This window comes from Prorops nasuta, unplaced genomic scaffold, assembly GCF_024137725.1.
Source record: "Prorops nasuta isolate Cenicafe-Biocafe unplaced genomic scaffold, Cenicafe_Pnas_1.2 PNAS00007, whole genome shotgun sequence".
Taxonomy (NCBI): domain Eukaryota; kingdom Metazoa; phylum Arthropoda; class Insecta; order Hymenoptera; family Bethylidae; genus Prorops; species Prorops nasuta.
The window spans coordinates 660,162-683,607 of record NW_027116804.1 but is presented as its reverse complement, the minus strand read 5'-3'; the positions used below and the strand labels follow the sequence as shown (position 1 = coordinate 683,607).

The following is a 23,446-nucleotide window of genomic DNA, read 5'->3' as shown; positions in this document are numbered from 1 at the left end:
CCGACAGTACAATTCAATGAACAATTACTTTAATAAAATTCAAATGCGAAGTAAATTGAACAATCGGGCGTTTGATGGACAATGTTCCAGTCCTAACGAGTCAAACGAACTTAAAAACACTCAAATTAGTTGAAAAATAACGCTGTACCATTATGTCGCGTTCTTGAAGAGAGGGTACTTTTGGTTATTTCCACTTCAAGAACGCGGGACAGTGGTACAGCGTTATTCTTCATCCGATTGGGGTTTTTTTAAGCTCGATTGACTCGTTAGAATTGGCACCTTGTCATAAAGAAGCCCGTTTTTGCAATTTGCTTCGCATTTGACTTTTATTAAACGAATTGTTTATTGACTTGTACTGTCGGCAAAGCACGCGTGAGGGATCCCGTTAATATATGGCGATTTATTTTCAACATTTTAGATTTTATGTGATTATGTTACATTTTTAACATTCTAAGTACAAAATGATGTTAATTACTAATTATAAAATATATTTGTATACATTTTCCATACAGTTATTTTATTAATTAATTACCTCCAAACTTATTCAAAATAAACAATATTTTTCAATATTAGACGCATCGATACTTTGCCAACACCAAATTCTTCCATTATTTATTTCAAATGCAGCATCGCCGTTTCTTGACAGATTTGCATTTTTGTGGACTTTTTGGAAACGCAAGAACATTATCTAGTAAACTACGTTGGGGGGATTTTGCAATTTACCATGTTTTAATAATGTTAATATAAATGTATTTAAACAATTTTTTTTCATTTTTTGTTCATTTTCCCAACGTACTTTAGTAGATAATCTTCTAGCATTTCCAAAAATATGTAATAACTTTACAATCCGTCAACAAATGAGAATGCTGCATGGGAAATAGTTTTTGCTCTGTAATGTCGGTATACGGATTCCCGTTAAAGTGAGAGAATTGATCCTAAGCAAGATAGTATACTAATAAGCTTACTAATAAGCTTCGTTTGTTGTTACCGAGCTTTTAATCCAGAAATCCGAAGTATATTGCAATGGAGAATATCGTTAAAGTCATTCCCTAACTCACCGATATTATCACTCGTTACTTTCTTAAGAAATTCCTGAAACATCCGTTAAATGGAGCCACTGAATGTTTTCTGTAAGGCGCGCGTAGCTTGAAACCAACTGCTGAAATCTATAGAAGAATATCGATTGACAAGAACCTCGTTAATTTAATATTGTAATTCCGCTACGTTGCTCAATTGCAGATGGTGCGTTACATGGTAACTCCAATAAAATACCTGTAGTTGTCTAAAGTTTACATGAAAAAAACAAGAAAAAGATATGTGGAATTACATTTTGGTTTCTTGCATGGTCTTGCTCGTATCCCTGTTTTATCACTGCTACTTCAAAAAGCCCATCAGCATAATAGATTATGCGGAACAAACCTACGATTATATAATTAGTAAGTAGAATAAAAATAAAAAACATTACACATTCATATAAGAGAATATCGTGAAATTCTACAGAAATTAAAAATTAAGAAAATAATAGGGGTATAACACACACAAATATATATATGGATTGAAATTACAGTAGGCGCCGGGACATCTGGCTGCGTGATTGCATCACGCCTATCCGAGAGATCGAACGTGACAGTATTGCTGGTAGAGGCAGGTGGATATTTTGGTTGGTGGTCAGCTATACCTTTAGCTGCGCCATTATTGCAAGGTTCCGAGGTCGATTGGAACTACAAAACCGAGTCTCAGTTATACTCCTCCAGAGGATTACAAGATAGAGTAATGAGAAAAATGTCATGACACATGATATACTCTTTAGACGTAGGAAGAATACCTGAGAAAAATAAAAATATTTTCACTAATAAATATATATATATATATATATATATATATATTAGACTGTCCTGATTTTTTTACTCCAGGCCCGAAAATCGTTAATTTGGATGGATAAAACAACTATCCAAAATTTTCGGCTCAATGCAAAATTTTTTTAAACTACCTCAATCAACATTTATGTAAAATTTACATAAAAATTCATTTATCTCCGAAATTATAAAAGATCAAGTTATTGCTAAGAACCGTTTAGAAAGTAAATGAAGAGAGGCAAAGAAAAGGTTATGTAATGAAAATTGATATCTGTTATAATTTCGGAGATAAATTAATTTTTACGTAGAAATTACTATGTTTTAGGGTTCCAGGAACTTAAAAAAAACAAAATTTGACGCTCTAGTGAAAAAAAACCTTAAATTAGATCGATCAAATGAGTTCTCATAAAAATTTTAACTCAATACAAAAAGTATTATAACAGTCTCATTCCATATAATATACGGGTGTATCACCGAAGGCGCACCAGAGGTCGAACATAAAAATTAATTTAATTCGGAAATTATAACAGATATCAATTTTCTTTTTATAACCTTTTCTATGCCTCTCTTCATTTGTTTTCTAAAAGAATCTTAGCAAAAACTTGATATTTTCTATAATTTCAGTGACAAATAAATTTTTATGTAAAATTAACATAAATGTTGATTGAGGCAGTTCTAACAAATTTATTATTCAGCTGAAAATGTTGAAAAGTAGTTTTTTCTATCCACATTAACGATTTTTGGAACCGGAGTGAAGAAGAAAAATATAAAAAATTCAACACAGTTTAACATACATATATTTACCGTGTGCAGAAACAATCACTGCCAAGGGGGAAGGGTTTGGGAGGCAGTGGCCAAATGAACTATCTGGTGCACTCGTTCGGAAAACCAGAGGACTACAAAAATTGGCCAAAGGGATGGTCGCACGCAGATCTAGCGCCCTACTTTAGCAGAGTTTCGGACAGCATGAAAGCGACCCTAACCTCCACCGAGGAGTACCTTGTGAAGGCTTTCGCTGCGGCCGAGAGTACCCTCGGTTCGGCCAACGTAACTCTGCAAAGAGCTGCCAGCACCTTCTCCAATGGCGTTAGGTGGAGCACCTATCACGCTTATCTTCAGAAAGCTTGGAACAGACGGAACCTTCACATCTCGATGGAAACTCTCGCGACCAAAGTATGATAAATCGTTTTCTATCGATGGACACTAGTGACATTAGATGTATTCACTCGAAATTCATTGCAACCAACCTACCGACTCGGTAGCAAAAATGCAAATTTCACGCGAAGCAGCTGTGTTTGCGGATTTGTCGGAAAGATGCTGGACTTATTACTTTCCAAATTATATTTTTCGTATGTATTTAAACAAGAAGTATGTAAATACTGGATGTTTATCTCGAAGCTATTAGGTTGGCTACAATGAATTTTGAGTTAATACATTGGCTCCTAGGGGCCGCTGTAAGATGGAAAAATTCAAGGCTAGAAACCTCAAAATTTGAAGACAAAAACTGGTGTTTATGTCCGGGAACTCGAAATGAAGACATTACTGAAGTAAAACTAGATAAATTATATGATAATTTATCACCTTCACATGGAATTGGTGTTTATGTAGGATGATTTCTGTTTTTTTATCTTTAAATTCTGAGGTTTCTAGCCCTGAATTCTTCAATCTTACACCGGTCCCTAGGATCGGATAATTTGACGATATTACAGATTGAAACGAAGGATTCAAGGGCGACTGGGGTCGAACTGATGTTCAAGAATGGATCTCGAGGGAGGATCGGTGTGAACAGAGACGTGATTCTTTGCGCTGGCGCTTTTAATACGCCACAGTTGCTTTTGATATCCGGTATTGGACCTGCGGAGGAATTGGAGAAGCACCAGGTATGTACTCTCTAAATCTCAATAAGTGAAATTTCACTTATTGTAAGTGTATATACACTTATTCGATAAGTCTAAAATCGTTCACTTAGAATAAGTGAATAGAATAATGGTCACCATTTGGATAAAAGTTTCACTTTTTCAAAAGTGATTTTCACTTATTCAAAAGTGAAGAATGCCTTCACTTATTCGGGTTTAGAGAGTATAATAAGAGCAATCTCGCGTTATATGTATATTTTGATGGTCCTTATTTTGAGAAATTTTGATTTTTTATAGCAGGGCCCATTCATTTTTTTAAATGCTAAAAAAATAAGATTTTCCAAACTGCATCTCAATGTCTAAATTTTAACGTGCCCCTAGCACCTCCATTTTCTATACGTTTAAATAACATTGGATTATGACACAGATTTTGGTATTATATTTTACCTCGGAGTATCGATCACCTTTATAAGTTTTCGACCATGATAAACTGTGCAATATAAGTCATAGTATTTGTAGAAAATTTGTGTGAATTTTCGGATACATCCAAAAGGGGCCCCACGTCCTTGAAGTCAACCCTAAAACTTAAGCGTCGAAAAAATACTTCCAAATTATCTTCTAGAATTTTAGAAATTTTAATATTTTCATAAGGATTATATTGACTCGTATTGATCTCCTTAATTGACGTAGTTTATTTTTGGGAGTAAAAAATAACACATAAAAATCGGATATTAATGATTATATTTTATTTCTCATCAACAATTTTGAGAAAGGGAGCCTTTGCGCCACTGGGCCAAACATCAACGAGTTATTTGAGACCAAGGGGGAACAAATATTTCTATAAATGTAGAAGATTTTTTGGAGAAACTATAATAGCCTAACAAAGACCAAAAATAAGCCTTTACATCAATTAAGCAGATCAATACGAGACAGTTTAGTCCTTATGAAAATATTAAAATTTCTCAAATTCAAGAAGATAATTTGGAAGTATTTTCTTGACGCCCAAGTTTTAGGGGTGATCTCAAGGACGTGGCACCTCTTATGGTTTTATCCGAAAATTCACATAAATTTTCTACAAATATTATGAACTATATTGGACAGATTATCATGGTCGAAAACTTATAAAGGTAATCGATACTCCGAGGAAAAAAATAATATCAAAATCTGTCAAAAACCTATGTTATTTAAATGAGAAAAATGGGGGAGCCAGGGGCACGTCCTAATATTGAGCCATTGAAATGCGCTTTGGCACATTTTATTTTTTTAGCAATTGGAACAAAATGAACGGTTCCTCCTATTTAAAATCAAACTTTCGCAAACATAAAGACCGCTATAATATGTACAATATATATATTAAGATGGCTGTACAAAAAAAAAATTCAGTGATTTCAATTTGTGGAAAATGATGAAAAAATAAGAGCTCTATTTTTTTATATTTTTTTGAAGCCATTAAATGGTGCCGATATCGTTTTTAATATTAAAAAGCGTGTTTTTTCTATTTTTTTGAGGTTGGATGTAAATCAAAATTCGAATAGGTTTTCAATTTATCAAAAATTATGAAAAAAAGAGACCCCCTAAGTTTTTAGATTTTTTTGAAGCCGTTAAAAATTGTGCCGATATCGTTTTTAAGCTTAAAACTATGTATTTATGGAAAACGACTTAGGGAAATTAGAAATTAATATAGTGCTTTGAAAAGATTTTCAAATAAGTTACTTAACCTTTAGAACGCCGGGGTTTTGACGACATTTTTATCCTTTGAAAAGCAGCAATATTGATTTATATTTATTTATGTTAAGCCCCAAAAAACAGCTATCTGAAATAGCGTCTTATACAAGACGTTCCGGCGGCTAACATTGGAGAAAATTTAGAAATGTTTGAAATTTAAAATTAATGTTTATATGGGGGTTTTCGGGAGTGGAGAAGACGATAATAATAATATTTTTTATTTCTACCTCAAGAAACTACCCTTTTTGCACAGGGACCGTTTTTTTTATTTTCTTATGAATTTCATTATTATGGTAGATGCAAATTTGTGTGATATACATGGAAGCATGGTGTAAGGCAGAGTGTTTCATGACATACGTCGCATTCAAAATCTGAAACGGCGTTTTTTATTCGATATTGTACAAAGTTTACACACACGTTGGAGAGCCTTTGATGAATCTTCACTGGTAATTGGAACAGCAAAATGTCGATCAGTCAATCGTAGATTGCTTGATTGGATGATAGATGAATGACGATTGGAATCAATACCGAGCATATTCCTTACTACTTCCAATCGAAATTTTGGAAAAGAAAGTGGAATGTCCGCTCGCTGATTATATAATGCGTGAGCAATTGCCAAAGATAGATGTACCAAATGAAAGAAAAATTTTCTATACCACTTCATGGACTTTCTAGTGGTTTCAGTCAAAGACAATTGCCTATTTATATTGTCGACTGCCCCATGTTCTGATTATATTCTAAAATACACGTAGGTTTTATGATATTTTCTCCAGTTTTCCAGTCTTTTTTGACGGTACAGCTAAATCCAAGTTTATGCACGGTAGTTATCTTATAAACCTCTTTCTTGTCCATCCATTTCAAAATAAGCCACACATCATTGTGAGCAAATTCTACTTGACATTTGTTCAATTTCGGTACGCTTTTCCGATTTTTCCGAAGTGTACCGCACATTCCTGTATCCTTAACATGTAAAAATTCAGCTAATTGAGGAAATGGATACCAATTATCAATATATATTACATGGCCTTTGTGAAAATACGGCTCAAGGAAATGAGCTACTATATCTCCGGAAATCCCCAAACCACATTTTTTGAAATCAGTAGTGGAACCTGTGTAGACTATCAAATCAATTAGAAATCCAGATTTGCAATCAACAAGTTCAAACACTTTAATTCCAAAGCGGTTCCTTTTCAAAGGAAGATATTGCTTGAACATTAGTCGTCCTTTCCAGAACACTAAGCTTTCGTCAATGCATAAATTCTTCCCCGGAGACATAGTACGTGAAAATTTGACTCGAAGATCATCTATTACAGTTTTCACTTTTTTCAATGGATGATTCCCCAATTCGTCGTTATTTGCGAAATGCAAAAAGCAAAGGATTTGTAAATACCTATTTCGACACATTACAGTGTTGAAAATGGGAGTTGATAATAAAGGATCTGTACTCCAATAGTTTTCCAATTTACTCTTTCGAACATGACCCATATTGATCGTAAGAGCTAAGAAAACCCGCAGCTCATTGACCGTCACTGGTTCCCAAGCCTTCATATTCAAACGATAAGGTCCAGGGTTTTGTTCCTGATATAAATTCGTTTGAGATTAGATCATTTCGAAGAGAGAATGCTCAAAAAAGAGCTCAAAATAATCAAGATGTAGGTTGCAACATCTGACAGAATCATGAACCTGAAATGACCCGTTGAAATCCTTCATTGAAGGATAAAAGAATCTATCATATTTGATATTAGAAGAGTATGTACCCGTACCATAATCATCATCATTGATCTCTATTATAGCCTGCTCATCACCAGAAGAATCTGGTTCTGATTCGTTACTAGACCAAATTATGGTTTCTTCGGTGTTAGCCATTATTTTTAGGAATAAACGTATAAAGCACATTAGTACTAAGCTAGTAGTAGCCGATAGCCGATATAAAGTATTTAGATAAAAGATCTAAACGTAAAGCATAAATCAAGTAGAGATGATTTTGGAGCACAAGTAGTATTAGTGCAGAAGACATATTACCAGCGAGAAGAGTTATGCAACAATGGCCATCTATTAGCCAAATATGAAATTATGTCAGAGGGGTACTAACTGAATGTCCCAGGAACCCCACGCATGCAGGTAAAAATTTTTCGTGACCGTCTTGTATAAGACTTTCCTGCGCTCCAAAGGCTAAATATAGTAATGTATTTTTTATTTCATTCTCTTATAACTATAGCTGAAGTACTTTTCAAAGTACTATATTAATTTATAATTTCGCTATGTCGTTTTAAAAAAATCCACGTTATTAATTTTAAAAACGATATCGGCACTATTTAACGGGATCCCTCACGCGTGCTTTACCGACAGTACAAGTCAACAAACAATTAGTTTAATAAAATTCAAATGCGAAGCAAATTGAACAATCGTGCGTTTGTAGGACAATGTGCCAGTCATAACGAGTCAAACGAACTTAAAAACACTCAAATTAGTTGAAAAATAACGCTGTACCATTGTGCCGCGTTCTTGAAGAGAGGTTACTTTTGGTTATTTCCATTTCAAGAACGCGGGACAGTGGTACAGCGTTATTCTTCATCCGATTTGAGTTTTTTTAAGCTGGATTGACTCGTTAGAATTGGCACCTTGTTATAAAGAAGCCCGTTTTTGCAATTTGCTTCGCATTTGACTTTTATGAAACGAATTGTATATTGACTTGTGCTGTCGGTAAAGCACGTATGAGGAATCCCGTTAACGGCTTCAAAAAATTCTAAAAAAATAGAGTTCCTATTTTTTTATAATTTTTAACATTAAAGCACCGGAAAATTTGTTTATGACCACCCTAATATATATATACAGGGTGTAACGAAACGACCGCCTTTTCTCGTAACTGGAGGTTCGGGGTGACAAACTGAGTGCACGTGTAAAATTTCGTTCGAATCGTTCAAGAGGTTTAAAAGTTATTTCTATTTAAAAATCACCCTTTTTCAGTCCTTTTCGAACAACTTTAACGGGATCCCTCACGCCTACTTTATCGACAGTTCAAGTCAATAAACAATTCGTTTAACGGGATCCCTCACGCGTGCTTTACCTACAGTACAAGTTAATAAACAATTCGTTTAATAAAAGTAAAATGTAAAGCAAATTGCAAAAATGGGCTTCTTTATGACAAGGTGCCAATTCTAACGAGTCAATCGAGCTTAAAAAAACTCAAATCGGATGAAGAATAATGCTGTACCACTGTCCCGCGTTCTTGAAGTGGAAATAACCAAAAGTAACCTCTCTTCAAGAACGCGGCACAATGGTACAGCGTTATTTTTTAACTAATTTGAGTGGTTTTAAGTTCGTTTGACTCGTTATGACTGGCAGATTGTCCTACAAATGCACGATTGTTCAATTTGCTTCGCATTTGAATTTTATTAAACTAATTGTTCATTGACTTGAACTATCGATAAAGTAGGCGTGAGGGATCCCGTTAATAAAAGTCAAATGCGAAGCAAATTGAACAATCGGGCATTTGTTGGACAATGTGCCAGTCCTAACGAGTCAAACGAACTTAAAAACACTCAAATTAGTTGAAATATAACGCTGTACCATTGTGCCGCGTTCTTGAAGAGAGGTTACTTTTGGTTATTTCCACATCAAGAACGCGGGACAGTGGTACAGCGTTATTCTTCATTCGATTTGAGTTTTTTTAAGCTCGATTGACTCGTTAGAATTGGCACATTGTCATAAAGAAGCCCGTTTTTGCAATTTGCTTCGCATTTTACTTTTATTAAACGAATTGTTTATTGATTTGTACTGTCGGTAAAGCACGCGTGAGGGATCCCGTTAACTGCATTATGGAAAGTGGAGAAAGTGAAAAACAATTGATGAGCACCCAGCTAGAATGTAAAAATTATCGATCGCGTGCGGTAATACTTTTGCTATTTATTTCTTTAATCTGGCTATTAGATTAATTTTAAAAATAGCAAAATCCTTTATATTACAATTCCAATTCAATTCAGTACAAGCATCATTGACTGATTTGATGGAAAGAGCGAGTTGACGCAATGTAAAGGAAAGTATCAAAAGCTAAGATATCGCGCGAGCGCAATGATAACTTAATAGACAATGCATGAGGGCATTCTCTTTCTACTAACGAAGCTAAAGGGAATGATTCAAAATCAATACATTGATGAAGGAGAAAACTGAACTCACCCATTAAATGTTCTGCAAGTTCCTTTAAATCGAAGTTTTTGAAAAAGCTTCAAACTGGCTCCTCGATGATTTCCAGAAAGCACACTATCACTGATTTTGCATTTAAAAACTTGTGAATTTAAACAAATTAGGTATTAACCTACGTTTCTTCAAAACACTGGTGAATTTGACACTTTTGAACTGTTTGAAGTAGGGTGATTAAGAGTGGTCGAAACGAATGATTGATTATTCTATCTCTCTGTGTCTCTCTTTCCAGCCTACTTCAAACAGTTCAAAAAGTGTCAAATTAACCGGTGTTTTGAAGAAACGTAGGTTAACACCTAATTTGCTTAAATTCGCGAGTTCTTAAATGCAAAATCAATGAAAGTGTGCATTCTGGAAATCATCGAGGAGCCAGTTTGAAGCTTTTTCAAAAACTTCGGTGTAAAGGAACTTGGAGAACAATAATGGGTAAGTTTAATTTTTTCTATCATCAATGAATTGATTTTAAATAATTCTTTTTACCTTCGTTTGTAGAAAGAAAATGCCTTGATGTGTTTCCTATTAAATTATCAGTGCGGTCGCGTGACATCTTAGCTTTTGATACTTTCCTTTTCATTCTATCTTCTCCCTCTTTCCATCAATTCAGTCAATGATACTTGTATTGAATTGATTTGGAATTGTAATGAAAAGGATTTTGCTATTTTTAAAATTAATCTAATAGCCAAATTAATGAAATAAATAGCAAATGTATTATCGCGCGCGATCGATAATTTTTACATTCTAGTGGGGTGTTCGTCAATTGTTTTTTCACTTTCTCCACTTTATTATGCACAGTTAAAGTCGTTCGAAAAGGACCGAAAAAGGGTGAGTTTTAAATGGAAATAACTTTTAAACCCCTTGAACGATTCGAACAAAATTTTACACGTGCATTTGGATGGTCACCCCGAACCTCCAGTTACGAGAAAAGGCGGTCGTTTCGTTACACCCTGTATAATAGATAAAGAAGCAGGTATCGTTCACAGATAGCAGTGGTAAAAAATATAACGGAAGTTGGCAAGAACCTCTTCGATCATTTCAACGTCCCTATATTTGCCAATCTGATTGCTCCGGTCAGCATCACGCTGAAGAAGATGCAGTCATTTCGACAGCTCTTCAACTACATCGTCTTAGGAACCGGTAAATGGAGTTTCTGCAGTATTTTACCGTTGCTTTTTCGCGTTGATTCGAGATCCCCGTATACATATATCTTGACCATAGGACTGTGGGCTACCAATGCTGTGATGGGTCTCGCTAGGGACAACGATAGTGGAGTGATTCTGTTCGGAATGGGATCGACGGATGAGAATCTATTGAGGAAGCTGGCTAATATTCATACGGAGGTGAGTATGAGGGAGGTTGGAGGTGTGGAAAGAAGAGGGAGCACATACAAAAAAATATGTATCTTAAAATATATAAAATACATTCAAAAATATACGATAATTGGCCGTAATATTTTATTCATATAGGGCATTCCACGTCAAATCGCCGAGCTCAAGACTCGATTATTTTTGATTTTCTTGAAAATTTTTTACTGTATAGAACTTTTGGAAAAAAGCTTCTGTGTAAATTTGTAGAGCTTTTCATTAGTCCTTAAAAAAGATACGACTTTTTGAAAATGCAAGATTTTTAACGTTTTCAAGGTTTTAAATGTATATATCTGAAAGAACAATTAAGACATTTGAATGTTCGGCATGCCGTTTTCTTCGTTTTCAATTAAAGTTTTCGTAATATATATATTTGTTTTATCCAATCAAAGTAAATATTTTGGCTTTTCAAAGTGAACATAATTTTCCATTTTTTTGGAAAAATTCTATGATAAAAAACACAATTATTAAAGCTAATGTAATCATGGAACGATTTTCGGTTCTTTTGTTTTCCTCAAAATTAGAAGAAACAAAATTTTTCTTTTTAATAGAATAATAATTTTATACTTAAAAATATATGATTTCCTTCTTCCTTTTTAAGGATAACGAAAGAAACCAAAGTCGTTCCTTGACTACATTAGCTTTAATAATTGTGTTTTTTATCCTAGAATTTTCGATAATTTTTCCAATAAAATGAAAAATTATATTTACTTTCAAAACCAAAATTTTTACTTTGATTTGATAAAAAAAATAAGTAAATAATACGCAAAATTTTATGGAAAAGTTCAATTGAAAACGAAGAAAATGGTATGCCGAGATCATTAAAATATCTTAATTTTTCTTTCAGAAATAATCATTAAAACTTTGAAAATGTTAAAAAACTTGCATTTTCAAAAATTCGTATCTTTCTTAAGGATTAAAGAAAAGCTCTGAAAATTTACACAGAAGCTTTTATTCAAAAGTTCTACAGAGTAAAAAAAATCAAAAAAATCAAAAAAATTAAAAATGGTCGAGACCTGAGTTAGGTTATTTGACATGGAATGCCTCATATACATTTTCATAAATTTTATTTCTCGTAGACATAATAGAAATACAATTGGATATAATTTTTTTATAAAAATATAATTATAATTATATTTTCATTATATCATTTTTAGAAGAGTAAACTATATAAAAATATATTTCAATATAATATTTCGGCCAAAATTATCGTATACTAATAAATAAATTTCATATATAGATTTTATTATATTTTGAAATACATATATTATTCCATGTAGGATGATCAAGTAGTTAACATAAAAGACTGGTCAGACTTACAGATCGATGTTCCCATCGTACAACGACTCGGCCTACGAGGGATTCCTCTACTTGGCAAGCTGCCTGAAGCCGAAGAGTCGTGGTACCGTGAAGTTGAGATCGAGGGACATTCGGGATTCGCCGATCATCGATCCAGCCTATCTTCAACATCCCTATGACGTTTCCTGCACGCACAGAGGTACGTAAACGAGTATAATTCAATTCACGGAAATAACACTGAAGAGCAAGGTGCACCCTGCAATTAAGTGGAGAATCCATCCTTTCTTTGTCCTCAGCAATAAAACTGGCACTGCGGATCCTGGCCACTAGAGTCTTTCGGAAATTCGGGGCAAGCGTGCACGTGCCAGACTTCCAGGAATGTCGGGATCTGCGTCAGGATTATCGGGATCCTCGTTACGCCGAGTGCGTCATGAGAATGGGAGGTCTCACCAGTCATCATCCTGGTGGTACCTGCAGACTGGGAATGGACCCTGAATCTGTGGTTGACGAGTATCTCAGGTTTGTACAGCGATCATCTTCATACGTGTCTGGGTTATATATTGCATTTTTTTCTAACATTTTTCAGAGTAAAGGGTATCGAAGGATTGAGAGTAATCGACGCCAGTATTATGCCAGCGCCAATTTCCGGCACACCAAATTCCGTTGTGATCAGTATGGCCGAAAGAGCATCCGATCTCATCAAGAATTGACAAGTGTATATATATATAGTGTTGTATGTACACGTCGTATTATTGTATAAAACCTGATAAAAAACTTACCTTTAGTAGGAACGGTAAATACACATATATGGAGATTGGAAGAAAAAAACAACACAATAATTTCAATTTTTTGTAATTTATAATTAATGGTAAAGTTTTCTTGTTTTACAGTAATCGAACAGTTATTAATAGTCTAATTAAATTTCGATTAATTTTATACAAACAAAAAGGGTGAGTTGCACTCAACGGTACGAAAGTGCGAAGCCCTACCACAGAGGTTCGCCTTGCGAGAAAAGGGAAAAAAAGGTCAACCATTTTTTCTATGTGCTTTTCACCATGAATGAAGAAGGAAAGAAACATTCCCAGTTCTCCTTGGGGTTCCCCGTTGTGGCAGAGTTTCGACTCTCGTTTTGCTTTCTCTTTCTCTCTCTCGTTCACTCTCACACAATCACACACAAACTCGCACTCGCTCGTAATCACGCATTCGCCCATGCACACGGACTCGCACACACACACAATCACACAAACACGGTGAGGAGGAATGTACGACCGAGACTCGGTCGAGTCTCCTCACGCGCGTCTCATTCGCAATGGTTCTCTTGTATATAATATATATATATAATATATATAAATAAAATATTTTGTAATAAACGTGCGGGAGGCGTGGCTCTCGTATTTCCGAAAAAAAAAAAAAAAAAAAAAAATGCAACTTGATACATTCCATGCTTAATAAGCGCCAGGCTCTTCCGGGATTCCCCTGGCAGTAATCCCACACTGGCCTTCTCCACTTTCTCTCTCTTCCTCATTTTTTTTTTGCCTTTTTCGCTTATCTCGTTAACGTAAACTTAATTCATCAACTTAAACAAAACTGGTAACCATATTATACGTAAGTTCGACGCACTAGCTCTCGGCGATTTCGGTTCTCCGACTGTCGACAATATTCTACTGGAATTTCTATAATATGATCGATGAAGCTCGCAGCAAATGTTGAAGAGGCTTGAATCGCGGTGTTAATTATTTTTGAATTTTTTTTTTCATATTTTCTACCACGCATGATTTTTGATTGGCCGAAAGGGGTAGCCTCGCTGCTGCCTTTCTTCGAAACGGGGCGACAGGGAAGGAGAGGAGAAATGGCCGAGCTGCGCGTCGAACGAAAATATTTAGCGAATTTCTAATTTATTTCTTTCGCTCTAAATCGACCAAGAGCTTTCTAGCTTTCTCTCACAGTCGCATCGCGGGACCGCGAGGTCGGGGCTTACTTAAGATCTAAACAAGTACTTCTTACAATTAGATATATCCATATATCTATATATATACTTTGCTTTATATTGAAAAAATGAGTGTACTCTTTCGTTTATCAATATGAAATAGTATATCGATCAATTTGCAATTGGTGTAACATAGACGCGTCCAGCGCATAGAGAAACATAAATAATAAATAAATATAATCGGATTGTATATTTGTAGTTTTATTGTTATTTACATTTACTCGGGTCCCGGTGTATGTGTGGGGGGAGGGGGTAATATCGTGATATCCGTGGGGGGATGCTGGATGTGTACGACGACGCGACGAAATCGTCCCTTCTTAAACCTTATTTACGTATATATTTATATATCAGTGTGTGTGTGTATATATATATTGTATATTACGTCAGGACGTCGAAGCGTACTTTTGCGCGCGTCTCGATGCCTTCCTGTGCGCGAAAGCGCGCGAGAAGTCACGTGGGATCCACGAACCGAGCATCGTCCTCGTCGATGAGAGATTTTTCATGGAATTGCACGCGTTCCGAGTTTTTCCGTCTGTGTGTGTGTGTATGCGTGATAAATGGGGGGAACGAAAGGGACTATATTAGTCAGAGTGTCGAGGATTTTTGTGGGAGGGGGGGGGGGGGGATGCTCGTGACGTTTGTTTGTTTATTTGAGGTAGAATCGGTTTCGTATACCAATGGAAAATTTGTCAATCGATGATAAACCGATTGTGCAAATTTCATCCGTTTATACTTTCACGTTGCCAACGATCATCCTCGTCGCGCGGTTTATTTTTTGTGTTTCCCGTTTGTCCCGATATAGAGCATAAAGTTTCTGACGTAGATCGCGCGTCACGAGCATCTTCTTCGCGAATTTTTGAGAATAAATTTTACTCTTTTTCTCTCGTCGAGTGGGTAGATTCGCTTCGCGGAGAAATTTCTGGGGGGTTGTTGAAGGGGAGAAGAATAATTTGCGCGTTGAGGAACCGCAGACGCGTCCAGAGACAACCGAGAGTCTCCTTGCACAGTAGCGTCGATCATTGATGATCCGGGTAATCACGGAAAGGTGGGAGTGTATTTTGGTAAAAATCTAAGGGTACGAGAGGCGAGACTTTTTCTTTTAATTACGTATGTTATATATGTATATAAATTTTATACTCGGGTATTCAATTACAGGCTTGGTATGTGTCCTCTTCTTGTATTCTGTGCAAAAGCTCGGAAAAGTTTGCAGTTTTCAATTATTTACTATAGTCATCAATAGGATATTTCTATTAGTGACTATAGCGAATAACTGAAAATTGCAAATACTATCAAGCTCTGCTCCACGCTATTACTTTGTTAAAGAGGACTCGGAAATATTTGCAGTTTTCAATTAATTATTATAGTCATTAATAGGAATTTCCTATTGATGATTATAGTAAGTAACTGGAAAATGCAAATATTATCAAAACCCTGCTCTACGCTATTAATATTGCTAAGAGTGACTATAATAAATATTTGCAGTTTTCAATTATTTATTATAGTCACTAATAGGAAATTCCTTTTGATGACTATAGGAAATAACTGAAAAGTGCAGATATTTCCAAGCCCTACTCTACACTATTAATTTCCCTAGTGTTGTCTCGCCTCTTGTACGAGCCAGCGGAGCCGGAGAATACCGAATGTCGAATCGATATCTTAGAATAATAAATTCCCGACGGAAAAAAGAAAAAATAGGAAAACGATGAAAGTGTGCGAAATCAGGTGCTTCGACGATATATATATATATATATATATATATATATATATATTTATGTATACTATAGAACCGAAGAAAGACCGATGCGAGTGAGGTGTACGTAAAGAAAGAAAAAAAAAGAGAAGAAGAAAAACACCGAACGTTCCTATACTGTACACTCGACTATTGCATCGCTTGATTATTATTGATCATCATTATTGTTTAATGCATTAAATCTTATACACTATTATACTTTGTAGTTTGTACTTGGTTTCCATTATTCCTGAGAGAAGGACTCGTGGCACGGGAGTACGACCTCCCTCGAAATTTTCTTTGACTCTGCTATCATTTCTTCTTGAATCATCATTATTATCATCATCATCATCTAGTGTCTATATATAATATATATATACTATAATCGCACGTTATCGTATTGGTGAGCGTGGCGAGAGAAAGAAGCACGATTGGCTCCTCGCCAAAAAGGACGAAAGAAACGTGATTGATGAAAGGCGAACGCAAAGGGATGGCGAGGGGGGAGGAAACGGTGGGGGGTGGTATCGCTGGTCGAAAGCACACAACCTCCCCCCTGAAACGCTCTCTCTCTCTCTCTCTCTCATTCTCCATCATCGCAAAATACCGTTCATATAGCGTTATATACAGTGACTCTATAAGATTCTCGTATCTGTGCACCCTGTATGTCGTGTGTGAGGTAGTATTTGTACTAGTCTGTGACCAAGTATTGTGATCGGTTACGCTATTATCTCTATTTATTTAATTATTATTATCGCATTTTATTATTACTATTATTGTTAGCGGCAAATGGCGCGCGTCTCTCGACGGGCATCACCACCGAAAAATAATCTCCGTACTGGCAGTGAACGGTTAAATTGTCAGTGCGACACCAGTCTTACTTTCTTTCCTTCTTATATTTTTTTTTCTTATATCTTATTTTTCTCTTCGAGTCAACAATTCTTATTTATAGCTCTGTCTTCGTGATCGTGTTACAGGGAAATTGCAAATAAAGAGTTTAAAGAGTCTCTCTGGTGTTTGTCCGTTTCGACAGGACCGCCCCCTTTTATCTTCCTCGATTCTACTCGTATATCGTAACTCGTCCTTTTGCGCCTGTACTATTTATGTAAGTTTAGAAAAATCGTCGATCTGCTCTGTTAAATTGTTCGAGTCTTAAGATTAGTTTACTTTGTACTATACGTCGCGGCGGAAGCGAGCCGCTCGCCCCGAGATCGATGTCCCACGCTGCGAAAATTCTCTTCGCCCATTTCGACTCTTCGACATCGTCGTTAAATGACGTAGCACGAGTGCGCGTTACACGTACCGTGTAATCGCTATCAACTACGCGTTATAATGGTACTAGGATCGCTACAGATTCTCTTCCTCGATCGTGCAGCACACTCTTCGCTCCTACGCCATGCGAAATATGCGATTATGTAACATTGATTTAACTAGCCTCCCTCTCACTCACACACACACACACACACACACGCGCATTCATCCACTCTTCATTTGCCATTATATTTCTTTATCTAACGCGAAAGGTGCGAGAAACCGAGGACGATCGGTGGCACCGAGAAGACTCTTCAAGGTCGCGTCTCGTTCCTCAGCATCCTCTTCAGCTTCTCAAATGGAAAATCCACTTGCACCGCGAATCCCCGTCAAAGTCCCACGTGGGCAGCGTTCGTTTGAGTCAAAAATTTTTATCCAGCAATGCGAAAATTTATTCACGAACCACCTTGAAGCTCCTCGCGAAGAAGCATTCGTCGTCTCTCGACCGATTCTGAAGAATTTAGTCGTTTTTTCTTTTCAATTTTGCCAAGTGAGTTTGATCGAAAGCTCGAGTCGTGCACGTGTGCAACGAGGAGATGATTATGGAGGCCCCGGGGGAGTTCCGGGACTCGCGGTACAAAAACTTATATCTTGTGCCGCCAAGCTGTGTCACACACGACATTTATAAAGGGATTTTCAATCCGTAAAACACATATTATGGAAACAACATGCAACATTTTATCCTACTCCAAGATATTATAATGGTGTACATACATACGCGTACGTTTTTCTCTTGCACTTGAATTTTTCTTATGTGTGTGTACGTGTGATTTTTTGCCTATATATATAATAATATACGCTCGTCGCGCCAATTAATAATACATGTCGTGTACGGTGGGTGTGTGCGCGCGCGCGTGTAGCACATATCGTTTTATGTACATTGATTGAAAAGAGACGCGTGTATAACTTTGCACCGTCCTATATATATATATATATATATATATATATATAGTCAGGCAACGCGTTAATTTTCCATTAAGAAAAAGTGAATTTTTTCTAAAGTGTATACGATTGCATTTAGTTCTTGTGTGCTATTTTTCCATTTGCCAGTAGCTCTAGAAACAAACACGGTAACTCGAGTATATATATATATAACCAATCGATTGACGTTGAATTTAGGGACTTGAAATCGGACTGATAAGAGAAAAGAAAAGTAATTAAATGTAAATATATATAATATATCATTATATAAAAAGAAAAATGAAAAAATAAAACAGTGTCCGGTCAATCTCAGTCCTAGATACATTTACACAATTATACACGTGTGTATTCACCAGCGAATCACCCAAATCGTGGTAATATAATAAACTAATCCTAAATTCATAATAATTCTACATTGATTATCTATAGGTACATGTGTCATTCTCAGCCCCTACATTGACGTTGCCCTTCGCGTTTCCTTCCCTGCGTGTATATTCGTTTCTTGTGTATGTGTGTGTGTGTCCTTGGACGTGTAACGTATGTCGAATGTGCGTTCGCGTACACACACGCACGTGAGTGGACTCGTCATGACAGTATACATTGTTTCTCCTCGAAATACGTGCATATATATATATATATATATATATATATATATCAATGAGAATAATTTTGTACGAATGATGAAACGAATAAACCGTGTGGTGACTACCCTTCCCTACAATTTTCTCTCTCTCTTTTTCTCCACTATTACGTACATATAGAGAGACCTCTCGTCGCATTCCTGTAGGATCGAGGAGAGACGATTCTTTAACAAAATTAACGCTAATCCACTGGTACCATTTAAAGCCCCCACCCCCTTTAATCTCTGCTTGGCAGAGTAGTTAAAAACAATGTTGTATCTCGTGATATGATCCATGAGATACTTTATACAGGGTGTTTTGCGTAAGGCGCTCCAGAGCATGAAAACAAAATGACGCGTATCTCTTTAAATATAAAATATATTCAATTTTTGCATAGGACCCATAGGACTTTTTCGAAACCTCTTGTTATTTGCTTTCAAAAAGGTCATATGAAAAAGTTGAATATCTCTTATAGTTAAAGAGATACTCATCATTTTATATCTATGCTCTGGAGCGTCTTACGCAAAACACCCTGTATATATATATATATATATAAATATATTAAGTAACTGGGTAGTCAACTCGACATATTTCAAGTAATTATTTACACATGGTACGCGCGCGCGTGTACGTGTGTGTATGTGTTGTTGTGCGTGCGCTTTTCATGTACTTCCACCTCCACGTACGCAAGCTACATCAAATCTTCTCCATACCCTCCCTTTTTTTCTACCCTTAAAAAATCCTTGCGATCGTTCAGTGGTAACTTCTTAAATAGTCGTATTCGTAATTCATGAGATTTTCCTAAAAAAAATTCGCCAAGATCATCGAACGAGCCAGTGCATCCGGAGTCTTTTCGGGTGTCTTCCGTATTTTTTTGCACACATACGCATCCATACGAATTGCTAAAGACCCACACATATACACACGCGAGTTAACCTTTTACAACGCAGATAACACTCGAGCAGTCGTTCATTCTCAAGGTCGCACTCTCCGCGTAACAAACGTTGCGATATAAAGCATTTTGTGTTTCATTTTTTTTTTTCTTTCTCTAATAAATGGTTACTATTTTATGCACGGATAGAGAGATATAAATATATATGTATCACGTGTGTGGGAATCTTGAAACTCTTGCACAGTAATGGAAGAATTCCTCGAGATGAGTCGATATGGTCGAATCGAGAGAGAATATATATCGAATGTGATCTATTTGTACGTGTGACTAGCATAAGGATTGTCTTATTCGTTGAACGATCGTTAAATCATAGTTTGCGTATATATAAATATGTATATAAAGATAACGCAAGGGGAGCATTTCTATAGAGGTAACTTATTGTGGTCAATCGAGCGACCTTTGACCTCCCGATGAATTCTCTCTTCAAGAGTTTCAAGATTCGTGCTTATTCTCCTTCGAGACTCTGCGTCAGATTATTTATATATATATGTGTGTATCACTGAGAAAAAAATCGTTTGAATTTAATGAAAGTGACGCTTAAAATGTGTCTAAGCGACTCAAAGTTTTTAATTTATCAACTACGATTAAATCAAATGAATGTTATCAAATAAATATTTAATAAATTCAAATTTATTTCGATACAATAAAAGAATAAGTAATTTGAATTAAATAAATATTTATTTGGTTTTAATAGAGAACAGCTTGAATCGCTAAATGATTATTTCATTCAAAGAAATATTCGATAAACCTTAATTTCTTATATCTTGCTTTAAGGGGTTACGTGCAGTTATTTTACAAAAAAGCCTCCTATTTCGGAATTTTGTTAAAAAAATTTCTGCATCATTTAAAGAAATCTAAGTAAAATACATGATGCAGTAATAGTTAGTAAGGAGATATGAATTTTAACAAAGAATAAAAATAATTTTTGTGGTGTCAACATGTGACGTACTGGATGGCTTTTTAAGAAACGATGTTAGCGGTGAGCAGGATTTCTTGGTATTGGATCATCTATGGACAAAAATGCAATACATTTCGAAAGTAGAATAATTTCTCTCAGTCTTCATCGAAGGACATTCAAAAATAATAAGTAAGATCAAAATGGCGACATTTTAAAAATGAAAATAGAATTTTTAAGAAAAAAATAATGGTATTTTTAGTTGAGAAAAAAAATTATTCAAGATAATAAAAAAATCTTCGATTAAGGCCAAGATTTTTATCCTAAAACAATGTGTGACTTTTGAAAGCTATATGTTGAAACGTTTTGTAGTAATCTTTCTCACCGTTTTTACAAATCATGTTTTGAGATAATCGCGTTTAAAATTATAAGTTATAATGGTAGAAGTCGTTACCGCACTGTACATTTGAACTTAGTAAATCGGCAAATTTTATTAAAAAAACATAAAAGTTTGGCAAAATATTCCTAAGGGTTAGTACTTTTAGGAAATATAAAAATTGAAAAATCGATTTCTTCGAATTTACTGACTGCACGTAACTCCTTAAGCATATATTTGTTAGAGACATACGTATATCCATGTCAATCAAACGAAAACAGAATCGCCATGAATCAGTGTACATTTTCTTTAAGCTCATATTTAGTGCGTATTAAGATGGTATGTATTAGGGTGGATTCACACTAGGGTATTTTTGCACGCACGAACGCTATTCGCATACTTATGTTCTACTCTTTATAAGTATTTTATGCATAAAAAACAAAAGAATTTTAGAATATTAGTAAGCGAATAATGTTCGCGCGCGCAAAAATGATCTAGTGTGGATCCACCCTTATGGTAAGAGTATATATATATATTTTTTTTTTGTTAGAGATTTCCATATATCGAAGTCAACCAAACAAATATACAAATATCGCCAATTAATGCGCGTTTTCTTTAAGGTGTTAGACCATTGTAAAGTTGAAAATAAAATGCGTTCTTTGACATTTTATTTTTTGTTTGAAGGAAGAAAAATAAAAATAACTAATTACATATGTTATTAGGTATCAATTATTGATGTGCAGTATACAAAATTTTCATTGTAAAATGGTCCAAAATAGGTCCAATAGAGCTATTCTTTTGAAGTATTCACTTTTTCCACGGCACACAGCATAACTTCACCAATTTTCAATATTTTCTTTCAAAATTTTAATTACATTTCAAAGTAAAAAACGTAGGGAATTTTCGATAGATTACTTAAACAATTTTTTATAAACAAATAATTACCATTTTTTGGGTCGAAAACTGAAAGTTTTACTTTACATAAACGCCATTCATTCAAAAATTAATATTATTAAAATTCCCTACGTGGTTTACCTTGAAATGTTGTTCTAAAGAGGTAATTAAAATTTCGAAAGAAAATATTAAAAATTGTTAAAGTTATGGTGCATACCGTGAAAAAATCAATACTTCAGAAGAATAGCTCTGGTGCCGTTATTTTGTAATATTATTAAATGAAAATTTTGTATACTATACTTCAATTTATACTTAATAACATAAGTAATTACCCATACAGCACACTTGACTAAACGTTGTCTTATAGACATCTTTTAGTCATCCAATTGACTAAAAGACACCTAAAAGTTGTCTTAAAGCTACTAGGTGCTCTATGGGTAGTTTTTTATCATTTTCCTTCTTTCCATTAAAAATAATATCAAAGAACGCGTTTCATTTTCAACTTCTACAATGGTCTAACCCCTTCAACACACATTCGGTGCGTACTAACGAATAGATGATTGGATTTTTGAGAATTTTTGTGATCTAATGGTCATACATCATTGAAATGCCATTATTTTGTAAACTTCAGTAAATATCTAGTTGATTCATATAGATAATCATTTAAATCACAAATTAATATTTTATTACATAAAAAATCTTTATTTGGAGTACAATACAAAAATAGACTTTGCGATGACGTATTAATGACGTAGTCAGATGATACGTCATAACAAGACAACTTTTGATATAATATTCATTTAAAATAAACGAATATTCATTGAAATCAAATGAATTTTACAATTACGTGAGAATCGTTTAAGCCATTAGTTTGTTAGTTTCGACAGTAAAGTCGATTTCTTCAATGTTTTGTATATGTGCTTCAAAAGATTGTTTTATTCTAAGGAAATAAATATTCGTTTATAGTAATTTAATAAAATAACAAATTTAACAAAAATTTTGCTACGTAACATCATCCTTAAATTATTGTAGGTTGACCGTTTGTCTGCAATTTGACGTTAGTTAATCAATCACTTTGCGTCATTATATCATTACTCATTCCTGAAATCAACTGTGTCGTTTAGTAACAACAATTATTATTATATCTGGCCATCTGTATTTAGTGAATATCCATTTCTTCATCTTTAAACGTTATCAAACTTAGGCCGAGTCCTACCAAAGTATAATTAATTAAAGTGGTATAGTATCCGTTACGTGAACTATACTACTTTAAGTAGTTACTGGTTGTTAGTGATACAGATCATGTTACGTGTACTATATTAATTTAATTAATTAAACTTTGGTAGGACTCGGCCTTACATTCATTTGCCTGAAACAAACTAGAAAATACCATTCCAATAAAACATATACATATAGAACATGGACACATAATAAAAACCGTAAATTGAAAAACATTCACTTACCTGC

At 34.9% G+C, this 23,446-nt stretch overlaps 1 protein-coding gene across 2 annotated transcripts; it reads left to right on the top strand.

Moving 5' to 3' along the window:
- The first annotated feature begins 1,234 nt into the window (after positions 1–1,234).
- Positions 1,235–22,457, top strand: LOC136774820 (neither inactivation nor afterpotential protein G-like). 2 transcript variants are annotated; one of them, XM_066729303.1, is made up of 9 exons: positions 1,235–1,436; positions 1,568–1,770; positions 2,670–3,029; positions 3,566–3,736; positions 10,618–10,771; positions 10,853–10,974; positions 12,313–12,496; positions 12,594–12,816; positions 12,884–22,457. In XM_066729303.1, exons 1-9 carry the CDS (start codon positions 1,316–1,318, stop codon positions 13,005–13,007), a joined length of 1,662 nt encoding a protein of 553 aa, XP_066585400.1. In that variant the 5' UTR covers positions 1,235–1,315; the 3' UTR covers positions 13,008–22,457. The 2 variants fall into 2 exon arrangements, with proteins under 2 accessions (XP_066585400.1, XP_066585401.1); XM_066729304.1 differs by lacking the exon at positions 12,884–22,457 and having other exon boundaries at positions 12,565–12,651.
- The last annotated feature ends 989 nt before the right edge of the window (positions 22,458–23,446 follow it).

Excerpts from the sequence above, each read along its gene's own strand:
- LOC136774820 (XM_066729303.1), top strand. The coding sequence starts at position 1,316 with ATGTGGAATTACATTTTGGTTTCTTGCATGGTCTTGCTCGTATCCCTG. Across the intron at positions 3,737-10,617 it reads AGGAATTGGAGAAGCACCAG|ATAGCAGTGGTAAAAAATAT; the intron begins GTATGTACTCTC and ends TATCGTTCACAG. Across the intron at positions 12,817-12,883 it reads GTGGTTGACGAGTATCTCAG|AGTAAAGGGTATCGAAGGAT; the intron begins GTTTGTACAGCG and ends AACATTTTTCAG.